The sequence below is a fragment of the Ruditapes philippinarum genome, unplaced genomic scaffold, assembly GCF_026571515.1.
Source record: "Ruditapes philippinarum isolate M1 unplaced genomic scaffold, ASM2657151v2 ctg1515_1_1_1_1, whole genome shotgun sequence".
Classification (NCBI taxonomy): Eukaryota; Metazoa; Mollusca; class Bivalvia; order Venerida; family Veneridae; genus Ruditapes; species Ruditapes philippinarum.
Genome location: NW_026862303.1, coordinates 101,882 through 125,016, shown reverse-complemented (window position 1 = coordinate 125,016; position 23,135 = coordinate 101,882). Strand labels below are relative to the sequence as shown.

Sequence of the window (23,135 nt, the reverse complement as noted above, 5' to 3'; positions counted from 1 at the left end):
AAAGGGAAACTTCCGTCGGGATTTTGACTTTTTTACCAGGAAATTTGCTGACCCTGTTATCAAACTAGAATCTATTTCTACGTAGTTAGATGCAATTGAAAACACTTTAAGCACAAAGGCAGTCAACCTAAATGAATGGAAAAGTGATATGAATTAGGTGTTTATTTTTATATGCGACATTTAGTAGGTTATATAATAGAAATATGTAACAAATAGCCAGAACAAAACCATGATTGCAGTTATATAACATCCGCTAGAAAAAAAAAAGAAAATCGTATAAATCTACATCGTATACACGTTATTTTAAATGACACAGATAACAATTATCACAAGTAAGTTACTTATTTCGTTTGAAAAGATATACATACCAAGTACTTCCGGAGCCCGATCCTCCCCAAGCACTAAATGACCAATCAGGATGCCGATATGTCAACTGCCGCTGCATACCTTATAATATTCAAAATTAATGATACCATTTTATTTTTAAATTAATTAGTTAATGAGATTAATATTTAGTAAAATTGTTACGATGTGTACATATTCTGTAATTTCCTGCATATATTTAAGGGTTATTAGGCGTGGTCATTATTTGTATTTTTAATAGCATAATGACCGGGTGTCAGTGTTCTAAAGGGTCACTTAACTTACACCGGTAAGGATTTTGAACGAACGGAAAAGGGTGTTACAATATGGCTTCGAAAGTCTAGACATACTTAGACATCATTAATTTGCTTCGATTAACAAAGATCTTCGTACGCTGCTACAAACTGAAGATGCATTAAAATTTCATATTATCAAATAAGCATCTACAAAACAGTGTTCCAGTCTTAATCTTATACGGTGTTTGAAGGAAGGACTGAGGTTGACCAGCTGGTACTAAAACAGATGGAAATGACTTCTGAACCAAAACCCAGTAATACTGAAGCTTGTAAATGAGAAAAATGTAGCTTTTTATTCTTTATAAAAACCTAAACATGAGTCGAATATTTATGTGTCGATTTTTTTTCGATGTGTCGAAGTTTTTACGTAGACCGCAAAGAATAATGTGTGTGTAGTCTGTGCTTAATGAGGGTGCACACAAAATGCAGCTTTCGCTGTCGCGTACGGCCCCGAACATGTCAACAGTCATGTCCTTAAAGAGTTAATTTTGAAGCACAAAGTGGTGATAATTTACCTCTATGCAATTAACAGGAGTATTAGCCAAAGATATGAATTTTGAGCCAAAAGTAGGTCACTATAAGACGTCAATGAGAACCTTAATGTACAGTAACCTGAGACAATATGAAAGGGTAGCCCTTTCAAGGGCTATTGGTGCCAGCAAAAGGCCTGACGTTCAAGCAGTCTATCTGTGCTAAGAGCTCATGCACCCTAGCACACCATCCTCGTCTTTCCAAAGGCTACTTTGTATGGCCACTCTCCTCGGAATTAGTCAGGACATTGGCAGCTGATCCGCAGTACAAGTTCTGATCTTAATCGCCAACCCAAGTCTTCTCTGTGCCTTCTCAGCGACGAGCACGCTCCGAGGAAAGTGAGAATAATTCGACACCATTTTTACCATAATAAGCCGAAGTCCAGTAATTAATTTGGCACCTCCGATAATACCTTTTGTGGCCGCGGAAATGATCAACTTTGTGTGAGAATAGGTTTTAAATGTCAAAATTTTAACTGTCGCAGCTGTATTTTAATAGAAATAATACTTTTTATTTATGTTTGAGATCTTGCGAGACCCGGTGTTGCGTGAAAATCACATGGAATATATTTACTATTAGCTGGTTTAGTTATTATGATAAAAACCAGATACAATAAACTATTTTTAACACAGTAATATATAAGTTATATGTAAAACTTAATTATTTCATACCCTTTCTCATGAAATTTTCAGCCTTTTCCTTTATCTCATTTGTGAGCTTCCCTACTGACAATAGATATCTGTACACAAATACAGAAGGAGCTGTACTGATCATATTTTGTTCCCCACATCCGTATGGCATTATTACAAGTCTTTCTAAGCCATCTAATGTTGGGCCCATTATGTCACCTTAAATATAAAGAATACAGAAAAGGGCGCTTTAGCTGCTGCATGTATTGCATGTTGTAAACAGTTTCTTCATAAGAGCGTATTTATTCATGATTCAGATAAAATAAATTCTTGCCTATCAAAGAGATCCTCATTCTTTGTGAGCCCTCGACTGTGTTGGGTGGATAGTTTAAATCTAAACGTGTTTCGAACGTTGTTTTCTCTGACAAATCTATGAATATTGGGAATGCAATGCCTCTCGGTGCCCCTTCACTCTAAAACAGAAGTTTTGATAAGTATTCAGTTTTGTTTCTTTTGCTGTTTTGCACTACTACCATTACTAGTATATGTAATTGCAGCATGTGTAAAGAACTGATTTCTAAAAATATACACCCTCTTATGACACTATGCCTCAACTGTCTTAAAACGCATTATACATTTAAGTAAATTAGTAAACATTAATAAACATAAGTTATCGCTTTTAATAACGTACCTCTACTCTTAGAGTTTTGATAACAGTATCTTGAAATACTGATGATGTGGCTGTAATGGTTATCTTTATTTCCCCAATAACCGTTGGAATTATTGGAAAAAAGGCGGCTGTTCCTCGACCAGCTTTTGCCTGAAAAATGACCATAATTTGTTGATCTCATTATTGCTTTTTCAAATATTTCATCAATATGCTTCATGTTTAAGTGTTTTCATGCCTTTATTGCATATTACAATTTCTTTAAAGTCCTTATGCCCCAGAAAAGCTTTTTATTTTTCAAAAGTTTTTTTATTTTTTATTTCATGTTATAGTAACCAAATCTCTACTCATAGGCAAATCTTCTGAACACTCTTTATCTTCTGTTGCTTTTTGGAAATTAGTAAAGTTAGAGTGATTAAGTATTTTGTACGAAGTCAAAATACTACTTTGTTTACATTTTGCTACTTTTATTACATATTATATGGCATTTACCGCAAATTTCTTCATAAAAAAGCATCTTACACTAAATCATTTTTTAAAGAATAACGTGCCTTTATTTTAAATAAACAGTATTTGTTATTTTCATAATTAAATAAAAAATAAGGGTGTGAATAAATATTGTCGTACAAAAATACACAATACAACACTTCCACATCGTTCTTCTAAAACCGTTCGTTTGCCGCGTTTCACGACCGCAAGGCCACGAAACTGAGAACTTTTCTTTAACGTGACCATCACCTGAAAAATGGAAATATATAACGTGAACATGTTTATGCACTGATTTCTTTTAAAAAAATACCTCTATGTATATTTCTTTGTAGATTCACATGTAAATAACTTATTTCACGAATGAAACATAGGAACTGTAATGGAAGAAAGAGCTACGAGTACCCAATATTCAGTTCTGACTTGTTTATCATACCTTCAGTTTCGTCTATATTAATGAAATAAATGTTATCCGGAACTCAGAAATGTGATTTTGGCATCTTATCGGGGGTAAAAACCACAGACAAGCTTAGCTTAGCTTCACAATCGTACAATATCTTTTGTTTATGCTATAGTGATGGATTGCGCTTATTAAAGATCTATTTTAAAAGTTGTAACTTTGTACCCCAGTATTTTATAGAGAAAACAAACATTTTCCGAGTTCCGTAGTATCTCTGTTAATACCCGCAGATTATTGTAATCATTAACTTGGTGAGATATTTGTAATCAATGATATCCAAAAATGCCATAATCAACAATGCAATAAACATGCCATTCCTGTTCTTAATTCCGAACCCGTATTTCAGGGAATGGTCAGTTGATAGCACTTACATAGGGTCTTGCATACATTATTGAATTGTTCATATATCAAGAAATATTTTTTTATAAATAAAAGTTTTAAATATAGACAATCGTTTGAGTTAATCTTTTTAAATAACCTTTGTTCAGTCAAAAAAAATCCTCTATATATCTTCTTTTTCGATTCTGCAGAATTTTATCTCATACATCATTATGTTTATGGAATTTAAGAGTATAAAGACATAAAAAGCACAAATACGTACATAGAGGTCTTTAGTATGATAATTAAAAATGTTTGCCTGCAGCACCACTTGCTCGTTTCTTATCACAGAAAATGGTAACTGCAAACTGATAAAAAATGGCAGAAATACTTCCAGCTGAAATTAACAAATTTTCGTAATGAACTGTTCGTTTTCAAACTTTTTATGTTTCAAACTTTTCATGTTTTTCAATTAATCAAGTTATGCGATACTTTAATACAATGCACGCTCTTTAATGATAATGTTTGATAGGTTATACAAATGATTATTAGGTAGTAGCTAGCTGACAAAAGCCATTCTATCATTATTATAACAAATGTACTACATTGTACTAAATTTACAGAATGCATATTTTAATTAATTTCAAATAACAGTGTAATTGTATTTCAATCATGGTGCATTCAATACTGAAATAAAAACGTATGAAGAGTGCTAGCAATATCATATACTTTTCTTTTTGGGTCTAATACAATATTATAGTATGCTCAAACTCATGGATAAAGTTGTGTAATTTTCATATTAATATGTTCATATTTAAGGGAATATTACACGCCAAAAATGCTTTTTGTCTCAAATGTTTATTTTAAAATATATATTACAGGTTCCGAAATGGAAATCAATGGTCATAAAGCTGAATCATCTTTTGATCTTTGGACATGTCGACCACAAGAAAAGTTACAGTGAAAATTGATTGTGGTGAAAACAAAACAACGTTTTGCTTATTTTATGACAAATTATTCAACATTTTAATCTGTGTTTTTCATGTTTGAAATGTCACGTGATTTATTGATAAAACATAGAAGAAGTCATATTATCCTCCGAGGTTTAGTGTGCCTTAAATAAAATACAACGTACTTCAGCATTTTTTGTGGCTACACTTATTTTTGATTCAGCACTGACTGTAAAACAGCTTGCAACCCACGTGGTTATTGTATCAGGTACCTTCTTCACAATACTTGCTTTACCATTTGAGCTGATTGTTTTGAGAAATATAAAATATAAAATATTATGTCGATTTTTAACGGAACAGTTAATCAAACATAAAATGAACATAGTCTTGTACATGTATTAAAATATTTGTCTTTTTCTATGTAATGCTTATTTAAATTTTTTATGTCTGTTGTATTTGACTCCAGATGAAGAAAATCGAAACGGTAGGAAAACTTTGAACACAGGAAATCACATTTAAAAGTACAAAACAGCAAGAATATAGAAGTGTGGAGCATTTGTAAAGCAATGACTTTAAATCAAACGACCTTTGGAACCTTGTGTAGAAAAAAACAACATGTTACATGATTTTACATACTCGGCTGAAACATTGAGAAATAACCATGTGTCCGGAAATTTCTTTCTTACAGTTTCAAGTTTAGATCGCATAGTTGATTTCGGTTCGACTGTCGTGGTGGTAGTTAATTCAGCTAAAGAACTACTAGAAAATTGAGATCCTGTGAATTGTAATCCAGAAAGTGCTACGCTGCCTATAAGATAAAAATAATGATTATAATTTGGTATCAAATAAACAGTGCTCAAATTAAAAAATGTCATGAGTAAATACAATTAAAGATAAGCTTTCTAAATGCTAAATTGATAATTTTATCTTCATTGAATTTCAGGCTGTATTTTTTCAGTGTTTTTACTAATGTTAACTAGCAGAGCAAAGTTACCTGCTACAATTATCTTCGAGAGGGATATAACTTATATATTTTATTTTATTAAGTGAAAATATTTTGGATACTAACTCATAGCTTCAGGATTGGTAGAAGAACTTGTAGGAGAACTTGTAGAAAATCTTGAAGAAGTAGTGGTAGAACTAAATGAATATTGAAGTCTTAACACTTGCATAACTAATCCACCATTCTAGAAATTTTACAAAATATAAAATGCTTTTCTGCAAAAATATGATTTTAATTCATTTAATGTAAACCAATTGAAACTCATGCTGAAACAGATTTTCAAATATATTACTGTATATATTTTTTATTGAAAAAATTTTGTTCATCAGTTTTAAATATGTTATCATGAGAGACATATTTAATTTATATTTTTGATACTCATTTACATTTTCAGATGCCTTATTCAGTAACTATACAACAAAGTAACTATACAACAAAGTAACTATACAACAAACTTACAACAAACTTAGAAATTCGTAGGCAGACCTACTACTGCTAAACTTAATGTTGGTCAACAGAGGATCATACAAACTTGGTAATACTGCCTGTAACAAAAGGCAAACACGTATGTTCTGATTAGTAAATTAAGGATGTGATTCGTATAAGATAAGTGTATCTTTTGAAATAATGAAACTATTATAAATTTAATATATATCAATATTATATTGATAAATAATATAACATGTGTAAAACATTATATCAAATGTTACATTGAGAGAGAGAGAAAACTGAATATGTTATTCATGGCGTATGTGTTGAATGTCCGGTTGAAATACAAGCTGGATACATTTTATCAAAAGAGCAATTCTTAAATATAAACAAAAGTAGATACATAAAATTCCAATCGCTTTGAAATAGATAAACATAAAAAATAAAACAAAAAAACGCTAAAAAAATCATTTCAAGACAACATCGTGATATATCAAATACAGATGCTGCTTGTTTTTAATCTCTTCCAGAAAAAAACAACATTTTATAACAAATCGTTCTTTATATCGCTTTGCAATTTCATTACAAACACATGCACATAATGTCAAATGTTTAAGCTTACCAAAACATAAAAAGCTTTTCTTAAACTATTGCTTTGTCATAATCATAACATATTGTAAACTGTTGCAATGCTTGATTTAAACTGATTAAATCAATAAAGGGCACATCTAAACTGATAAGGCTAGAGCTAGTGTAAGTTAGTTATTACTGTAATCTATTGTAGTTAAAGTGAATATGTGCTTGTTATCATCATAATTCAATTTAATTTATATTATACGATTAACTCTATCATACATTATTTTAAATAAAAAATACATGTTATTGACAATGATACCTCTGTTATGTCGTTTCCCTCGTCTAAAATAAGAATACTTTTATCTACAGCAAGGACGTAAAATGAGGATCTTGGTGTTGACATAAGGTCTATTCTTGCGTCGGTTCCCGGTCGTTGTGTTTCCTGATCAAACGCAATGCTAGTTTCCTGGCAGTGTGCAAATATTCAAAACAAATACCTATTGCATTATTTAAATGGGTTAAATTAAATGTTTTCCTTAGTTGCAGTCAAAACTACATATTTGAACCCTTAAGATTACGCCAGATTTATCTATTTTTTTGTAAATTTTGCCAGTAGTACATATATATTCTAGTACATATATATTCTTTCTTGTTACAAGTAGAATCGATTATATTCTTACAAATGAATTACTAGAACATACAATGGAAAGCCAAACTGTCATTCATTTGCGTTTAGTTACAGTGATTTATAAGTGATCTATCTTTATAATTAAATTGTTTGCCGTTTGATTTTTATTTTTCCTTTGAATTTAGACTCTAATTAGGTTTGTTAAATTATTTTGATATAACTTGTCGCTAAGTGCCAGTGCATTAAGATAAGTTTGTCTGTTTCTGTCATTAAATTTTAAATTCTTAGATTCATGCAAAGAAATGCACTTCAGTAATCGAGAGCTTCATCCGATGTGTCTGGTTTGGCTTGATAGTGAAACAAATTGCAGAGCAAGAATATATTTACGATTACCTTCTTCATATTATCTATCATTTTATTATTTTAAACAAATTTCGTTTAAAAACACAGTGTCTGAATTTAAGTAATTTAATCACTAGAGAAACATATCATAGGAGAAGAAATATTTAAGGCAGTTTGAAATGAAGGCAAACATGGAGATTTCGAGAAGTTAATTTATAATGAAGATGTAAATTTGAGATGTATGTCAAACCATGCAAATAACATAGAAATGTTAATTTATACCTTATCCAAGGCATTGTCTTTAACTGCTGTAGTCACACCACTGGCCGCAACATTGTCACGCGAACCCTCAGTTTTTATACGATCATTTGGAAGAGTAAACCAACACAACACCGCGATTGAAGGAATCATACTTGACGTTGCTTGTACATCAAAATCATACGGCCTGTCTTCCGAAATTAGAAACCAGGGACCACTTTTTATAACCACACCTTTTGACATTACCTACAACAACAATATCCTTTCCTGACATTCTTAATTGTTAACATGCATAAGTTTTCATGAGTTGAAAATGGCAAGTATTTCTATTATCTTATAAAATAAATAAAATCAAGACTGCATCTTTCAATATTTATTAATTCTTTAATTGCACCCGAGTGTTCTCTTCTTTCTTTTTCAGTAACATCACTAAAGGTAAAGTTATAGATAAAACTTATTTTGTCAACATTTTGTTAGAAGCATTTGACGAAGTAAAGTTGTCAATTGGTATAGTTATAGTGATTAGTGTCTTGTATGGAAGTAAAAATACTACTTTATTTACAATTGGCTGCCTTTCAACGCATACCTCATGTCCAGCGCTACTTGTTTGCGCTTGTAAAATACCTAACATGCTCTTAATCCATTATTATTACATTATTAAACATATGTTTGACATTTCAAAAACAAACTGAGATATATTGTGCCTTTAAAATGGCCTGCAAGGCTAAGCAACAGGAACCTACTGCAAGGCTGTAGAACAAACCAAATAAATAAAAACCATTTACGCGTAGCATTCTGTGTCAGAGGGACAAGTGGTGAGACCGCATCGGATTAGCTGACCCAATATACTTAATGAAGATGGCAAAGATTATAGTGATTGTGTTCATTAATTTGATACCATATAAGCAAACTAGCAATAGTCATGCTTTTTCAAGTATATTAATGAGTTAGAACCTTTCACACAGTAATTTAATTTATATATTTGTTACAACAAAAATTCGCTAACTTGAACTTTTTAAAAAATTGTACATATTTGGACAAAAGCAGCAAGACATACATTGTTTTATTGTATCAATTTCTTGAATTTTCCAGGGAAGGCTTCAAAGTAAACTTATTATTGATATTTAAAGACTTATCACTGGGTATTCTGCATTTTGATCAGGAATTACTTACTTTGTATGTTGCTTTTTCTGTTCCAGGTCCAGTCATGCTTACTCTATATGTTGCCCTGTCTCCAACATTCTGTTTGTAATATAAAAAATATAAGTCTTACGTAGAGAATAAAACTGTTGACTGCATAAAGTTAGTAAAGCAACCTAGAATACATGTACACAAAATATGTTGATAGTAAACCATTTAAATTGACTGAGGATTATTACTAATATCTTTAATCTGTTTTATTTGTTTCCAGATTTTTATACTTCACAACAGCGGGTGTCAAGTGCTATGTGGCATCTGTAAAAAGTTGCCCCGTACTTCACTTCAGTGTTGTTATATTTTTCTGGTCATTCGGGATCATTGATGCCAGCACTATTGAGTGTTGATAATTGAGTACCGCTCAAGCCGGTGCTAGGGGACTTGAGATATGTTGCATGTATGAATTATCCCTCATGTACAGACTCAACCAAACCGAATCTGCAATTCTCTTGTAATTTTGTTGTGATTAATGCCTCCGAGGGATCACTTTGTTTCCAGAATTTTATATTAAATGAATAACTTACCAAAGGATTTGTGCCTGACATCTGTTTTATATACAGCATACTTCCATCTGCAGATTTAGTCGGATATGCATGTGTATAAAGTGTTCTAATATATACTCCAGACGCTCTCGTGAGAAGCTGGGTCTAAAATAAGTAAAAATGGACATATAGAGATAAATACAATATCTTAATACCTTTTAAAATCAATGAAGTCTTTATCCAAATCAATCGGAAACTTGTCACTGTGTATTTTTAAATGAATAAGGATGATTTGTATTATGCGTATAACTTGGTCTCATTAAGTATTACAATTATTGTCAAATGTGTTTTGAATAAGAATTACCAAGAGTGTCACAAGCAGTAATTTACACCAGTTTTCAAAGACCGACAAAGTGAGTAAAAATTCCAGCATATTGTTTTTTATTTGTTTGTTATACTTTAGGTTGTTTGTTCAATATATATGATTGAACACCCTGAATGCATAATATCGAAAGAAAATTTTAACAAAACATCCCACAAAATGATTATTATTTTCACACTTTTTAAACTTAATTAAACAGACCTACCTTCACTTTTATATAAGTTGTTTGATTTGTAATTAAGTTTCCATCTAACGAGAAGCCGAATTGGTTTTTACTGTCTATAGGTAAATGGGTATCACTTATCCATTTGTTAAGCGTGTATGAACCCTGACTTTTATATTCTACTGTTAATCGAATGATGTAAAAATCAGAGGCCTCCCCATCATATGCAGATCCAAGCTTGTTTAATACCCGACCCTGAATGTAGAAACAGTATCAAAGCACACATGGAATAATAGGCTATACAATTACAGAGATAGATAAGACGGTATGCAGTTACACAGATTAATATATAGTTTATTGATTACATTTACATTTCCAATATGTAGGAAAAACATGTCAGACCTATTTTATAAGCTGAATTATAGATGCATGATTTGAGTGAGATTGTGATACCTTTATTTCGAACGGTTGGCCTGGGAGGAAAGCAGTTGGATTGTCTAGTTTTAAATCTACATTAAACTTCGTGAACTTAATGTCTGTACTATCTTCTCCTGTGCTACCTGTGATATCTTCTGTAACAGTAGCTGTTGCTTGTACTGTGTATATACTGTTTAAAATACGTAACGAAATGTTTTAATAATTTTGAGATATTTCATTTCAATTAGTGAAACTACATACATTATTTATCAATTTGTTTTTTTAGACTCTTTGATTTAGATACGAAACATGTAATTTTAATTTTAGTTACAATTATTCGTAAACACATTATATTTCATAATTGATATGTATATTTGTTTTACAAGTAGAATTGGACAGACCTGTAATAGGAAGATAGACTGAAACGGAGAACTTCATATATATCAGATGTAGGTATTTTTATATTAACTTCACCATTGTCTAACTGAAAAATAAATAAATAATGCACAATTGTGACAACGGTTGCTATAAAACGGGGATTGTTAATATTTTATTTTTTTTCCAATCAAATAAACAAGTTATATTATAATATGTTCTCTAACAATACTTTCATTATCTTAAATCATTAGTTGCATATCCTTTTTGATGACCTCTCCATAGTGTTGAGAATGATTGCTGGCGGCATCCTTTTTTGCGTATCAAATTGAAGCTAATGTATCGCATTTTCAGGCTTAAATCATAAGAACCAGTCTACAAAAATTGTAACGTGCATGCTTTTTTTGCAGAAGAAATGTTTTCATATACATATGTACTTTTCAAAGCATTACTCGAAGTACAATGTACTTTATGCTTGTTTTTGAAAATCTCTGTTGCAGAAGAAATGTTTTCATATACATATGTACTTTTCAAAACATCACTCGAAAATTTGATTATTTAATTTTACAAGAAAGTTTTATTTTGATACTACTTTTAAGATATATCATTTATTTTTAAAGTTAGTTTGATTACATATAAAAAATTGTTTCCTTTGTAGAAAAATATCCCTAATGCGCCAAGAAAATGTCTATTTCTCGGGCATATAATCTTTCAAAACATTAAAAAAAATGAAGTGTAAAACAAACTTTCATTATGATACTATATTCAATATATATAATAAATTCTATTTTGTTAAATAATTGTAATTTATAAACATTCATTGTGCCTTTTTTGCAAAAATATCTACGAATGAAACAAATCTTCGACAGCTGCCATAAGACCTCTCGCATACTTCTTTTTAAAGAAGCAAACTTCAGTCGCACAAACACAGTACAGGTTATATAGCGATTTTTCAGCTTTACTTGCGAATGAAGATCTCAGGTGCCCCTCCGTGCATTATTTCAGACACGGTCGTATTAGCAGGATAAAGATATTGAAATTAAACTATTCTTTATTTAATGTCGATATCATAAAGAAATATAGATAATTATTGGAAACAATCTCAGTATTAGTGTCCGTGGTTGAAAAGGAACACGTTTACTGCTAGATTACAGATTCCCTGTTTACTCACATTGAATACATGTACTTTATAATTACACTTATCAAATTGGAGTTGCCATACTACCGGACATACTTATTTCAACTATTGTTTTACCTATTTCACGTTATAAAAGATAATGATTTTTGTTTTATCAGTAAAAACAGAAGGACCTTAAGATATTTTCTGTATTCTGTAAGACAGTTGTTTGATTATGAACAAAATTTAAAACCTTACACACTAAACTTTACCTTGTATATTTTAGTAAGTGCTCTAGATAGGTACGACAATGTGAACTCTAAACTCCCAGTGACACCTTTTCCAAATGTGTACCTAAAGCATTTCAATTTTCAGAAAACATTATCGTACGTAATCATCAACAAACATCGAACGATTAAATGACCAGTCATAACTTTTAAAAACATTTCCTTTTTATTTAATTTAAGAACGTTTAGTTTTAATTCAAAGTGATTCAAAAATAACAAAATATAATATCCTTTTTCTTGACTTTTTCTTAAAGATATTTACGTTTAAGCCCTTTTGAAATTATTTAAAAATGTCTACAACAACATATGTATATTAGTTTGTAATGTATGTTTTGTAAAAGAATTAATTGAAAAATGTAAAATGAATGTATTATGTAAAAATGAAAATGTAAATAAACGGACTTTTAACGTGGTTAAAGAAAAGACAAAACGTCCTTATATCAAATAAATAATTTGTTGGACTTTCGTACTTTGAGGATACGTTTCCTTCTAAATTTATGTCATTGGACGAGATAATTTGTGGCATCTCAACAGTTATATCAAACTTTGGTAATTCTGCAATAAATACGCATATTGTTACAGTTTAAAACATTATGACAATTAAACGTAATGTAATAATTATATCTTTTAGTATAGCACAAAAATGAATTTAAAATTCAACGATCAAATTTAAAATTAGAATAAATCTATAAAAGAGGTTTTCAAAGCAATTTTGCTTAAACGCTGTATTTTAGACTTACAATGTAATGAGTACAAAGGAATTTTACAGATAAAAGTATTACAATGTAATGATAACGACTACGGTTAACCGATATAATATATTATATGAAACAGGTGAAGGAAATCTAACCGTATTCCTTGACATCAAACTCTTGGCTCTTGGAAAGACCCTGCAAAAAATAAAGATAATTACAAAAAAAAACCCAACAACACCCTCTTCCCCTAAAAAAAATTAACAAACAAAACAAAAACAAGTCGAATCAAAGTTTGCAATTCGGCAGTCATATGTTTAAGAAATAAAATATTTAATTAATGCAAACAAAATGGAAAACATAATATTGTACATAGCATAGCATATTGTTTTTATTTCTTGTACGTATTTCTAAATAACAGAACAAATTAATTTTGAGATGTGTATACTTATCATAGATGACATGAATATGGTACTCCTTTAATAGTCCTTTTCAGATCAAAATTTAAATTTTCTTCTAGCTCAATATAGTTTCATGTGTCATTTTTTTCCAATGCATAAGAACGAATGAAATTAAATATTTTCTACAATATCAAGATCAGTAGTTTTCAAAATTCATCCTTATATCAATAATGAAGTTTACACCCCTAGGACGCTGTTTAAATATTCTTGTTTAGGTTATATTATTCTTAAATGTTTTTATTAACCCATATGAAAAACAATTTTACATATTTCGATGGCTAGTCAGTTACGAATGACATTTAAATGTTAGTAATATAATATTGTCATCAACAAACAAACAACTTTACTTAGGGTGGCGCTAAAAATTTGAAACCAATCATTGCAAAGCTATATAATGGCTTTTGGGGGTATGTTTCAGCTGACCAATCAAAACATCTTTACATGAAATGAATAACATGCGTAAATTACAGATTAAATCATCGTTCGTTCTGCAAAAAAATACAATGGAGATTCAAAGGGCGTATTACTTCGAATTTTAGGATTATTTACACACTTTAGAGACATGAATCCTGAAATTAATCCGTCCATTTATTTTAGGCTTATTAGCAACTCTGAAAACTTATCCAAGAATTTTATTTTGGTCATATAATTAAACAGTTATGCTATGAATATTTCGGTGCATGTCCTAATATATAGACCTTGTTTCTGTGATATTCATACAATTATTGTATAAAATTCTAAGGAGGTCATCTTGAACTATCAATATAGTATCTATATTTGACCTTAATCAACATATTAATGTTCTTCCTTGATACAAGACTATGAAAATAATTCTATTAAATTCATTGAGTGTTACAAAGTTCAGGATGTACTTTTCTACAACTTAAAAAACTTACAGAATGTGATGTTATTTGTCAAATATATGGTAACCAAGAACTCTCCATATCTCTGAACCAAACAAAAAAAAGAAGAAAAAAGAACCAACTATAGAGTAACATTATTGTATACCTCACTTTTTACATTGATAGTCCATGTTCCAAGCACAGGGTATTCAGACATTTCCATTTTTCCAACAAATACGCCACTATTGTCACTTACATTGGCCCATCTCCTTATGCGAGTTTTATCTCCGTCCTTCGATTTGATCATTGTAATTGATAATTAAAATCATGCATCAGGTATTTCATAAACACAAACATTTAATTATAAATTAATTGTGATAACAATCGTACAATAATTTCCAATGACAATAAAATACACGAAGATACTTCCTCGAAAAAAAAAAAGATTGCCACAGACAGAGGGCGTAAAAATCCCACTTAAAACAGGCGTACGTACATTGTGTTTTTTTATCATATTAACTTTCAGACTTTTTTATGTAATGAAAAAAATGATGGGCACCCAAATTTGATAATGACATTAAAACTAGATAAATGTTGCAACTATAGACCGTTGAAAACTTTTTATAAAGTAGCCCAATGCTTAAATTATATAAATGTAAGTATGGAGTAATTTTGATTTTACGCGTCGTTCTGTTGAAATTGAATAGTTCAACAGGAAATTATCAAAGTGTTGCTAGCAATAAACCATTCCCTACCTAAAAGAACCCCAAATGTAGTATGTCATTTTGAAGTGCTATGGCCTTTCATTTAAAACAATTGTGGAAGACATGAATGAACATTTAGGTAAACTTTCAGGGGTTGTTTGTATCATCGTATTGTTTATAGTTTCTCCGCTGATAAGGATACAACAGACAATATAAAAAACAACCAATTGTTGTTGAAATAAAATATATATTGCAGTATTTATGGTGTAAGAGAAGCTTGAAGCCATTGCTTATGATTCAAAGTGATGAGGATGGTAAGACATAGACACAGGTATTAAAGTCACCTGTTGAACCTTAACTGCCATAACTTCTCTTTTCTGAGATCTGAATCGGGTACTTATGTGACTTATGATGATTTGTGGTACAAAGCAGATCCATTCGGTTTCATATAAAGATAATTCATGAGTTGCTGTTGCTTTTTTGCAATATTTTAAGTCTAATGTTGTCATGACAACCAGAAAAAAGAAAGAAATAACCAGAAAAAAAGAAAGAAAGAAAAACATCACTTAGCAAGGTCAATTTTGTTATTACTTATTTCTAAATTCAATCACAACTGAGCAGGAGTATTCAAAGGTCAAAGTCACATTTAAATTAATCTTATCATTATGTCAGCTCTTTTACAAGTATCCATTTTTAAAAGATTGGATAAAATCCATAAATCGATAACAAAGTAACGACAATTAAAGCAAACTAAAGTGTACTTTGACCTTAACAGTCTATGTCATTTATAGGTCAAGGTCGTTTAAAGTTTCAATTTGAATCATTCAGCATGTCATTTTAGTCACATGTGTTCGTGTTTTGTCTTCCATATATAAAACAAATATGTAAAAAGAAAACAGAGTTATGACAATTTAGGCAAATTTCAATATTTTGACCTAGATGTCAAGATCAATTAAAGGACAAGGTCATATTAGAATAATTCAAATGATTTGACAGATTAAAGGCAAAGGTCATATTTGAATTATTCAACATACGGGTTTTGTCAAAGGGTTCTTATGTTCTAGTGTAAATCAAATCTGTAAAAAAGTAAATAAAACACACAATAACGATATCTGAGCTAAATTAACGGCTAAACCAATAGAGGACTAAACATGAAATAAGGTGTATAATTTTGTTATGCCACGGTTTGGCGTTACCATTGATATCTGAAACGGACTGGTCTACAGCTAATTGATCAATAATATTTAACGATTAAACTGATGAAACATGGAACTGTACAAAAATATGAATTTAAGCAAACAATATGATTACTATAAGACGAAAGATAAAATTCAAGATATTTCTGGACTTGCCATTATATAATGTAATTGAACATTTTACTGTACAACACAAGGGCATTTTGGACGAGCTTGGAAAACAATGTACGTGGTTCTTAGTAAATAAATTTGGTGTGATTTTTTTGTAAAAAATGAAAAAAAAATATACTTACAAGAATATCGATTGTCATTGGTCTCACTTCCAGCTCTCTTTTCCGGTTGACAATCATCACTCTAAACTGAACTAAAAGCGGACATTTATGATATTATATTTTCCTTTAGAAACTAAAATTCAATCAACCATTTATTTGTTACAAAAAGAGATTTACTGAATAGATGAGTCAATTAGTTTTTTCAATATGAAATTCTATATAAATATATTTACAATTATAATTTTACATATATATTTGATAAAATAAACAAATTTTAAAGTAAATAGAGACTATATGCTATACCCGACTGCCCTGCCTTATACACTCCTTTGTCAGTTTGAACAAGAATGGAATCCCTCGCTTGACTTCGTAGATAAACATTAACGATTGTTTCGCCATACTTTAGGTTATTTGGTGAAGACACATCGATATATATTCTGTAGGTTGTACCGGTAATAACTGTAAGACTACTCGGAATCTGTCAATATCATTAAAGAAAGAATATTCCAACATGAATTTGTTCAATTTATCTCCTGTAACTATCATGTAGGTTATATCACCTGTACGAATACCTTGTTTTATTCATTATCGTTATGCTCTTAAAATCTAATAAATAGTGTCTAATTGAACTTGATAAATATAATATTTTTTAGAAAGAAAAATGTGCCTTAATGTTATTCATAGTACTCTTATTATATTTTCGGCATCGACTGTCTCGTAAAGAATTTGTTATAATTGCATCGACTGTCTCGTAAAGAATTTGTTATAATTTTTAAAGATTAAACATTATTTATGCTTTTTGTGTGAATTTACTAGACTACCCCTGTTCTTTACACATAAGCTTATCAGAATGTATGCCTATATCATTTACATAATCTATTTTTAGGTCATTATCACCAAACGGAAATCAACTAAGGCTTTAATTTGGATATTTTAAGTTGGCAAATCTAACTGAGCACTCACCTGTATCACAAAATTATCTCTTGGATTGCCTGAATATAAATAATAGCATTATTGGTTTAGAAAAGTTCCAATGTTATATTTTAGTTTCATGGTTTATATTAAAAGTTCTGGTAACTCATTTTTTATGATATTATATCATAGATATGATGATCAAATGAAGAGTTATCAATATTGTAAGTTCCAAAATGCGTTATTTTTAAAGATATTTCCGAATTTACATTTCATGTAAATAAAGGGAGGTAATTAGAAGTTTATGTTCTATAAAGTCTAAGCCAAATTTCTCAATTAGTAATGAATGCTTGTATTTTGATGATGACATTATATGAGTGTAAACATTTGCAGTACATATTTAACTTATTCTTGGATGTTTGTTTTTAGAAGAAGAATTATAAACATATTATATATATAAAATATCACTTAAGTGTGGTAACATCCTTACAGGATCTTCAAATAAAATATTTGTATTTAATTTTCAGTATGTGTTTTGCTAAAAGAAAACAACGACAATCATAAAATTACTCTGGTTTAAATCAAAGAAAATCAAGAATTATGATATTATTACCGACAGACATGACTTTCGTTTCATTCTTGATAACAACTAATGCTCTTGATGAGTAGGTATAACTTTTTAGAGAAACCGACACGTAAAATGTTCCTGCATATTCCTCCAAGAAGTTAAAAATGTCAACAGTTGTTACATATTCAGAACCCGCAATGATGTTACGTGGAGCAAACACATAACCATACCTATAGAAACACATTTGATTAGAAAAAAGCCGATAGAATTTCAAGACAAGACGTTAAGCGCTTATAAAGTAGTTAAAATGTTTTAGAATACACACATTGTATAACAACAATACTAACATAACAATGGCTTAATATGTTCTTTAAACTGAATTGGTCCATAGTGGAAGGTTCGTAAATATCACGAATTAATATTGATAGTATCAAATTTTATAGGTTATGATAAATTACGAGACAATTATATATGGATGTGGTCAGTGTGAGTTACATGATCAAATATTATATATTTATATATACATGTAGCAGATAATAATGTTTCTAGAACTAAATTTAATTATTCATTATGATATATAATATAATATAATATGGTCATAATAAATCGGTTACAACTCTTGTTATAACATAAATATCGAAGTGATCCATTTTGTACGTTTTTATTTCAATTTATGAAACAATTATGGATAATGTGTCAGTTGCAGACCAATTCACTTTGTTGAAAAACCCTTTACAAAGGAAGAAAAATTAAACAGCGAGTGCACGAAAACACGTACTTATGACTTCAAATAAAAGTGGATCCATGTCAGTCGAATTAAATTTTATTGAGTATTTTAAAGAAGCATTTAATAAATATGTAAACATATTTTGCCGTCGGCCTAAAAACCAAGCATTCTACAGTTTTATTAATCTTTTTTAACAGCATTGTTGTAAATATCATCAAATATTATTCATAAATTACAATGTTTAACGGAAAACCCCACGGTAACACTAAAGTTCGTAAACGAATTTTAACATGCAAATGAAGACTATATAATCAGCTTGTATATGCGCTACGTCAGAGTGTTAAAGTTTCTATACGGACACGGCAAATAAGAGATTTCTTGTGCAAACACACTTTCACCGTTTAAGCTTCACGGAGCACTAGGTTTGGCGTTCAGAAAAAAGTAATCATCTAAACAAAAAGATTAAATTTTATGAAAACACCCGTTACAATGCGGAAATATACCGTTAAATTAGGACTGCTACTTATAGTCATGTTTGTTAATTTAACATTGATTGCACGGATGATCTGAAGGCGGAGTTTCACATGCAAACAGAAATTGTACTTCCGATTTCGCCACAATGAGGTTGCAGATTTTATACTTATAAAAACTTAATTTGGTTGTCTGGACACCAAAATAAGATCTGGAGTAGATGTGAAACCCAATTTATTAATGAATGTCGCTATTTCTGTTTTTATGAAATTTGTTTAATGTAACTTTAAATGGTTTCATATTTACAATTTGCAGAAGATAAGTCTTATATCGGGAAATCAAAATTCAAGATTTATTTTTCTGTAGATGAACTCTTTTAAAATTTAAGAGCAAAGAATACTCCTTAATTATATGCAAAATCTGGTTATCTGTTTAAAAGATTTAAGAAAAAGATATTCATCAAAGGCAATGACATAAGAAGAAGCCTTTAAAGTTTAAACATACCAGTTTTCGGTTTGAATCGCAGGTATTATAGATACAACTACCAAGTACACCAGACACTTAAACTGGCGACCTACAAATAAACATCTCAATCCTTGTCAACTCATACAGGTGATTAAAGGTGTAAAAATACAATTTTTCTATTTCTATGCTAGATGATTCAATAATGAAGATAGTCCAACACACAAGAAACTCATGTAATGTTTTTATTTAATCCATTAATCAGAGAAATCTCAAAAAGGGCGAAATTGAAAAAATTGCATCATTGGTATTTATTATGCGCTAATTTAGAATCCTACTGAGGTGGATTGAATCACAAACACAATGTTCAGTTTTATAATTTAATGTTACTTCTAAGTGAAATACCACAAATAATGTACATAAAATATTCATAGGTTATTAACAGACATAAAAAACAGTAACAATTATTTCTAGTTGAAAGCCACAATGTTACCTCTTAAAAAATCCAAATTCTAACCGTCCAATTTTTCTATCTTTACAATATTTTAAAAAATGGTTTCGTTTTAAACTGACCAATAAAATTTTAACATCTTTATTTCTTAAATAACAACATGACAAATCAGGTTTCATTACAAAATAAGGTAACATAGCAAAATGGAGTTTAAAACAATAATCATCAGTTTGTGTATCAACAAGGATATTTCCTAAAGGCCCTGTCACACCAGACTGCGCTTTCACTGCGTTTGCATGGCGTTGTTAAATTTAACAAAGCGCCGCGATATCGCAAAAAAATCTATTTTTTTATGACATGGAGAGTTCAAGGCGTCTTCATGGCATCCTCGTGGCGATCATTGCGTTGCTACGGAGCTTCCATGGCGTTGTAATGCGTTCTTATGGCGTTTTAATTAGAGATTGTCTGCGTTCGGATTGCACTTCTACTTCGTTCTTTGCGCTTCCACTGCGCTTCCACGGCGCTCACACGGCGCTCTTGCAGCGCTTACACTGCGCTGCTTAAATCATAAAGCTCCGTTAAAGCGCCGTACATACGCAGTTAAAGCGCAGTGCAGACTCCGCACAATCTCCATACAACAGCCGTGGGTAACCACGGCGTCCACGGCGTTCATTCGGCGATCCTTTTTCGGTTTCAGGCGCACATGTTCCGTTGTAGGAGATGCTACTGAGTTGCTACGGCGTCCTTACTTCGATTCCACAGCTCTCTTATCAGAGCGCCGAGTGACGGCGCTTGTTTTGAGCATGCTCAAAATGCGCGGCGTCGGTCGGTGTTCTATGCGATGCTGCGGCGATGTTTGCGATCTTAAGGCCCTGTCACACTAGACTGCGCTGTCACTGCGTTTGCACGGCGTTGTTAAATTTTTCAAAGCGCCGCGAGATCGCAAGAAAACTCTGATATTTTTGATGACACGGAGACTTCACGGCGTCTTCATGGCGTCATCACGGCAATCGTGGCGTTGCTACAGAGCTTCCACGGCGTTGCAATGCGTTCTTACGGCGTTTGCATTGGCGATTGTCTGCGTTTGGTCTGCGCTTCTACTGCATTGTTTGCGCTTCTTCTGCGCTTTCACAGCGCTCACACGGCGCTATTGGGGCGCTTACACTGAGCTGAAATCGCGCTTCACATACAAGTTCTGAATATTCGTGTAACTACTGCACCTGCATGCAAGCAAGCAGTATTCTAGCTTGCTGCCGTTCATGATACATGGTCAAAAAGATATTTACGTTCTATATATACAGTGAAAACCCTCAATTAAGACAACAAAAGGGACTGCAGTAAAGTGGTCTTGATTGCGGGTGGTCTTAATTGTGGAAATTATTAATTATCAAGGCATATCTATTTCATGACCACTCTATTTGAATTATTATGTATAAACATGATGAAAGAATTATATTATAACCTTCAAATATTACTTAAAACTGATTTAATGATATTTATTTATCCTTATTAGAAAATTAATCAGATGATATTTAATGTTTTAATAGGTCTTGTTTCATGTATATAATTCACCTATTAATTGAGAAATTAATTCGTCACAAAAAAGAGCAGAAAGTAACATTAAACCAATCTGAAAATTATTGTCTAACCTTTATACAATATTCTAATCATAACAGTTTTAACAAAATGTTTCAAGTGTCATGCTTTAGAGAATTCAGATGAATAACAAAAAACTTGTTATCTGAAGAGGTATTTACTGCAATATCAGTAGTGTCAAAAGTGGGGTTAGATAATAATTCTGGTATGGTCTTAAGTGGGGATTCTATTGTACCGTATTCTGCAATTTCAGATGAACGCAGTCTTGAGTGCGCAATGGTCACCGTGACATTGCCGTAGAGACGCAGTAAGAGCGTTTTAGAAGAAATAAAGCTCCGTAAAAGCGCCGTACACACGCAGTTTAAACGCGATAGAGACGCAGTACAATCTCCGTACAAGTGCCGTGACTAACTACAGCGTTCATTCGGCGATCCTTCTACGTTTTCACGAGATGTAGGAGATGTTACTGAGTTGCTACGGCGTCCTTACTGCGATCCCACAGCGCTCTTTTTAGAACGCCGAGTGACGGCGTTTGTTTTGACCATGCTCAAAATGCGCGCCATCGGTCGGCGTTCTATGCGATGCCACTACGATGATATGGCGATGATGAGGCGATTTTAGCGATCCTACTGCGCTCACCTCGGCGTTCTGAATTTTCTTTGGGCGCCGTGAGAACGCCGCCCTAGTGTGACAGGGGTTTTACTGCGCTCACCTCTGCATTCTGAATTTTCTTTGGACGCCGTTAGAACGCCACCCTAGTATGACAGGGGCTTTAAGCAGAAGGTATCTATTTTTAATAAATGTTACCGAACTGACAATAACAATAATAATAGTAACTTTTTCAATAATAAGAATTTATAATGTCAAGATGGAATAACATGACAAGTAGCAAGCACAGATGAGCGACATGGGCAGTGAATGTCTACTGTCGATATACAAGTAAATATGTTTGTAAATAATTCAAAATGATGATAGTAATGCTTTTAAATATGCCTTTATTCTGTTTGTCAATATGGTGGTTCAATCATCTCAAAGATAACAAATCTATATACCTGTTGTTCAGCATTTTTAATCTTGGATAAAAATGTTAAAATTTGTTCTTCTTACCGTTTCGCTTAAACAATGAGAAACTAACTTAATATATTTGTTTGATAAATGGTGCAATTATAGATGATCTCAGTTCTAGACAGGTAGTTCCATAGTTTAATATTACATCGTTTTTTACGACAATCTATGAACATGTTATTTTTTGCTTTTCAAAAGCAATTGTTTTCTTTAACCAGAAATAAATCTCACAAGAACAATGACTTATATTAAATACTCAAAGTGTACTGAACAGGTAGTCTGTGAAAGTAGAAATGAATCTGAACTTTATCTTTCTTTACATTACTTTCCTTAAAATCTAAGAAAACACAACTTACCAAA

At 31.3% G+C, this 23,135-nt stretch overlaps 1 protein-coding gene across 1 annotated transcript; it reads right to left on the bottom strand.

Moving 5' to 3' along the window:
- Window positions 1-36: 36 nt before the first annotated feature.
- LOC132718591 (CD109 antigen-like) lies at window positions 37-17,612 on the bottom strand (the record flags this gene model as incomplete). The annotated part of the gene is made up of 23 exons (XM_060702306.1): window positions 17,487-17,612; window positions 16,827-17,001; window positions 16,545-16,615; window positions 14,518-14,643; window positions 13,207-13,246; window positions 12,827-12,911; window positions 12,342-12,423; window positions 10,979-11,061; window positions 10,614-10,767; window positions 10,203-10,415; window positions 9,658-9,780; window positions 9,110-9,178; window positions 7,961-8,182; window positions 7,028-7,174; window positions 6,170-6,248; window positions 5,337-5,508; window positions 4,886-5,003; window positions 3,129-3,224; window positions 2,511-2,639; window positions 2,154-2,292; window positions 1,862-2,038; window positions 369-447; window positions 37-127 (listed from the first exon to the last, which is right to left on the bottom strand). Coding segments are annotated over exons 3-23 (2,481 nt in total), but the record flags the coding sequence as incomplete, so codon positions are not given.
- Window positions 17,613-23,135: the final 5,523 nt, after the last annotated feature.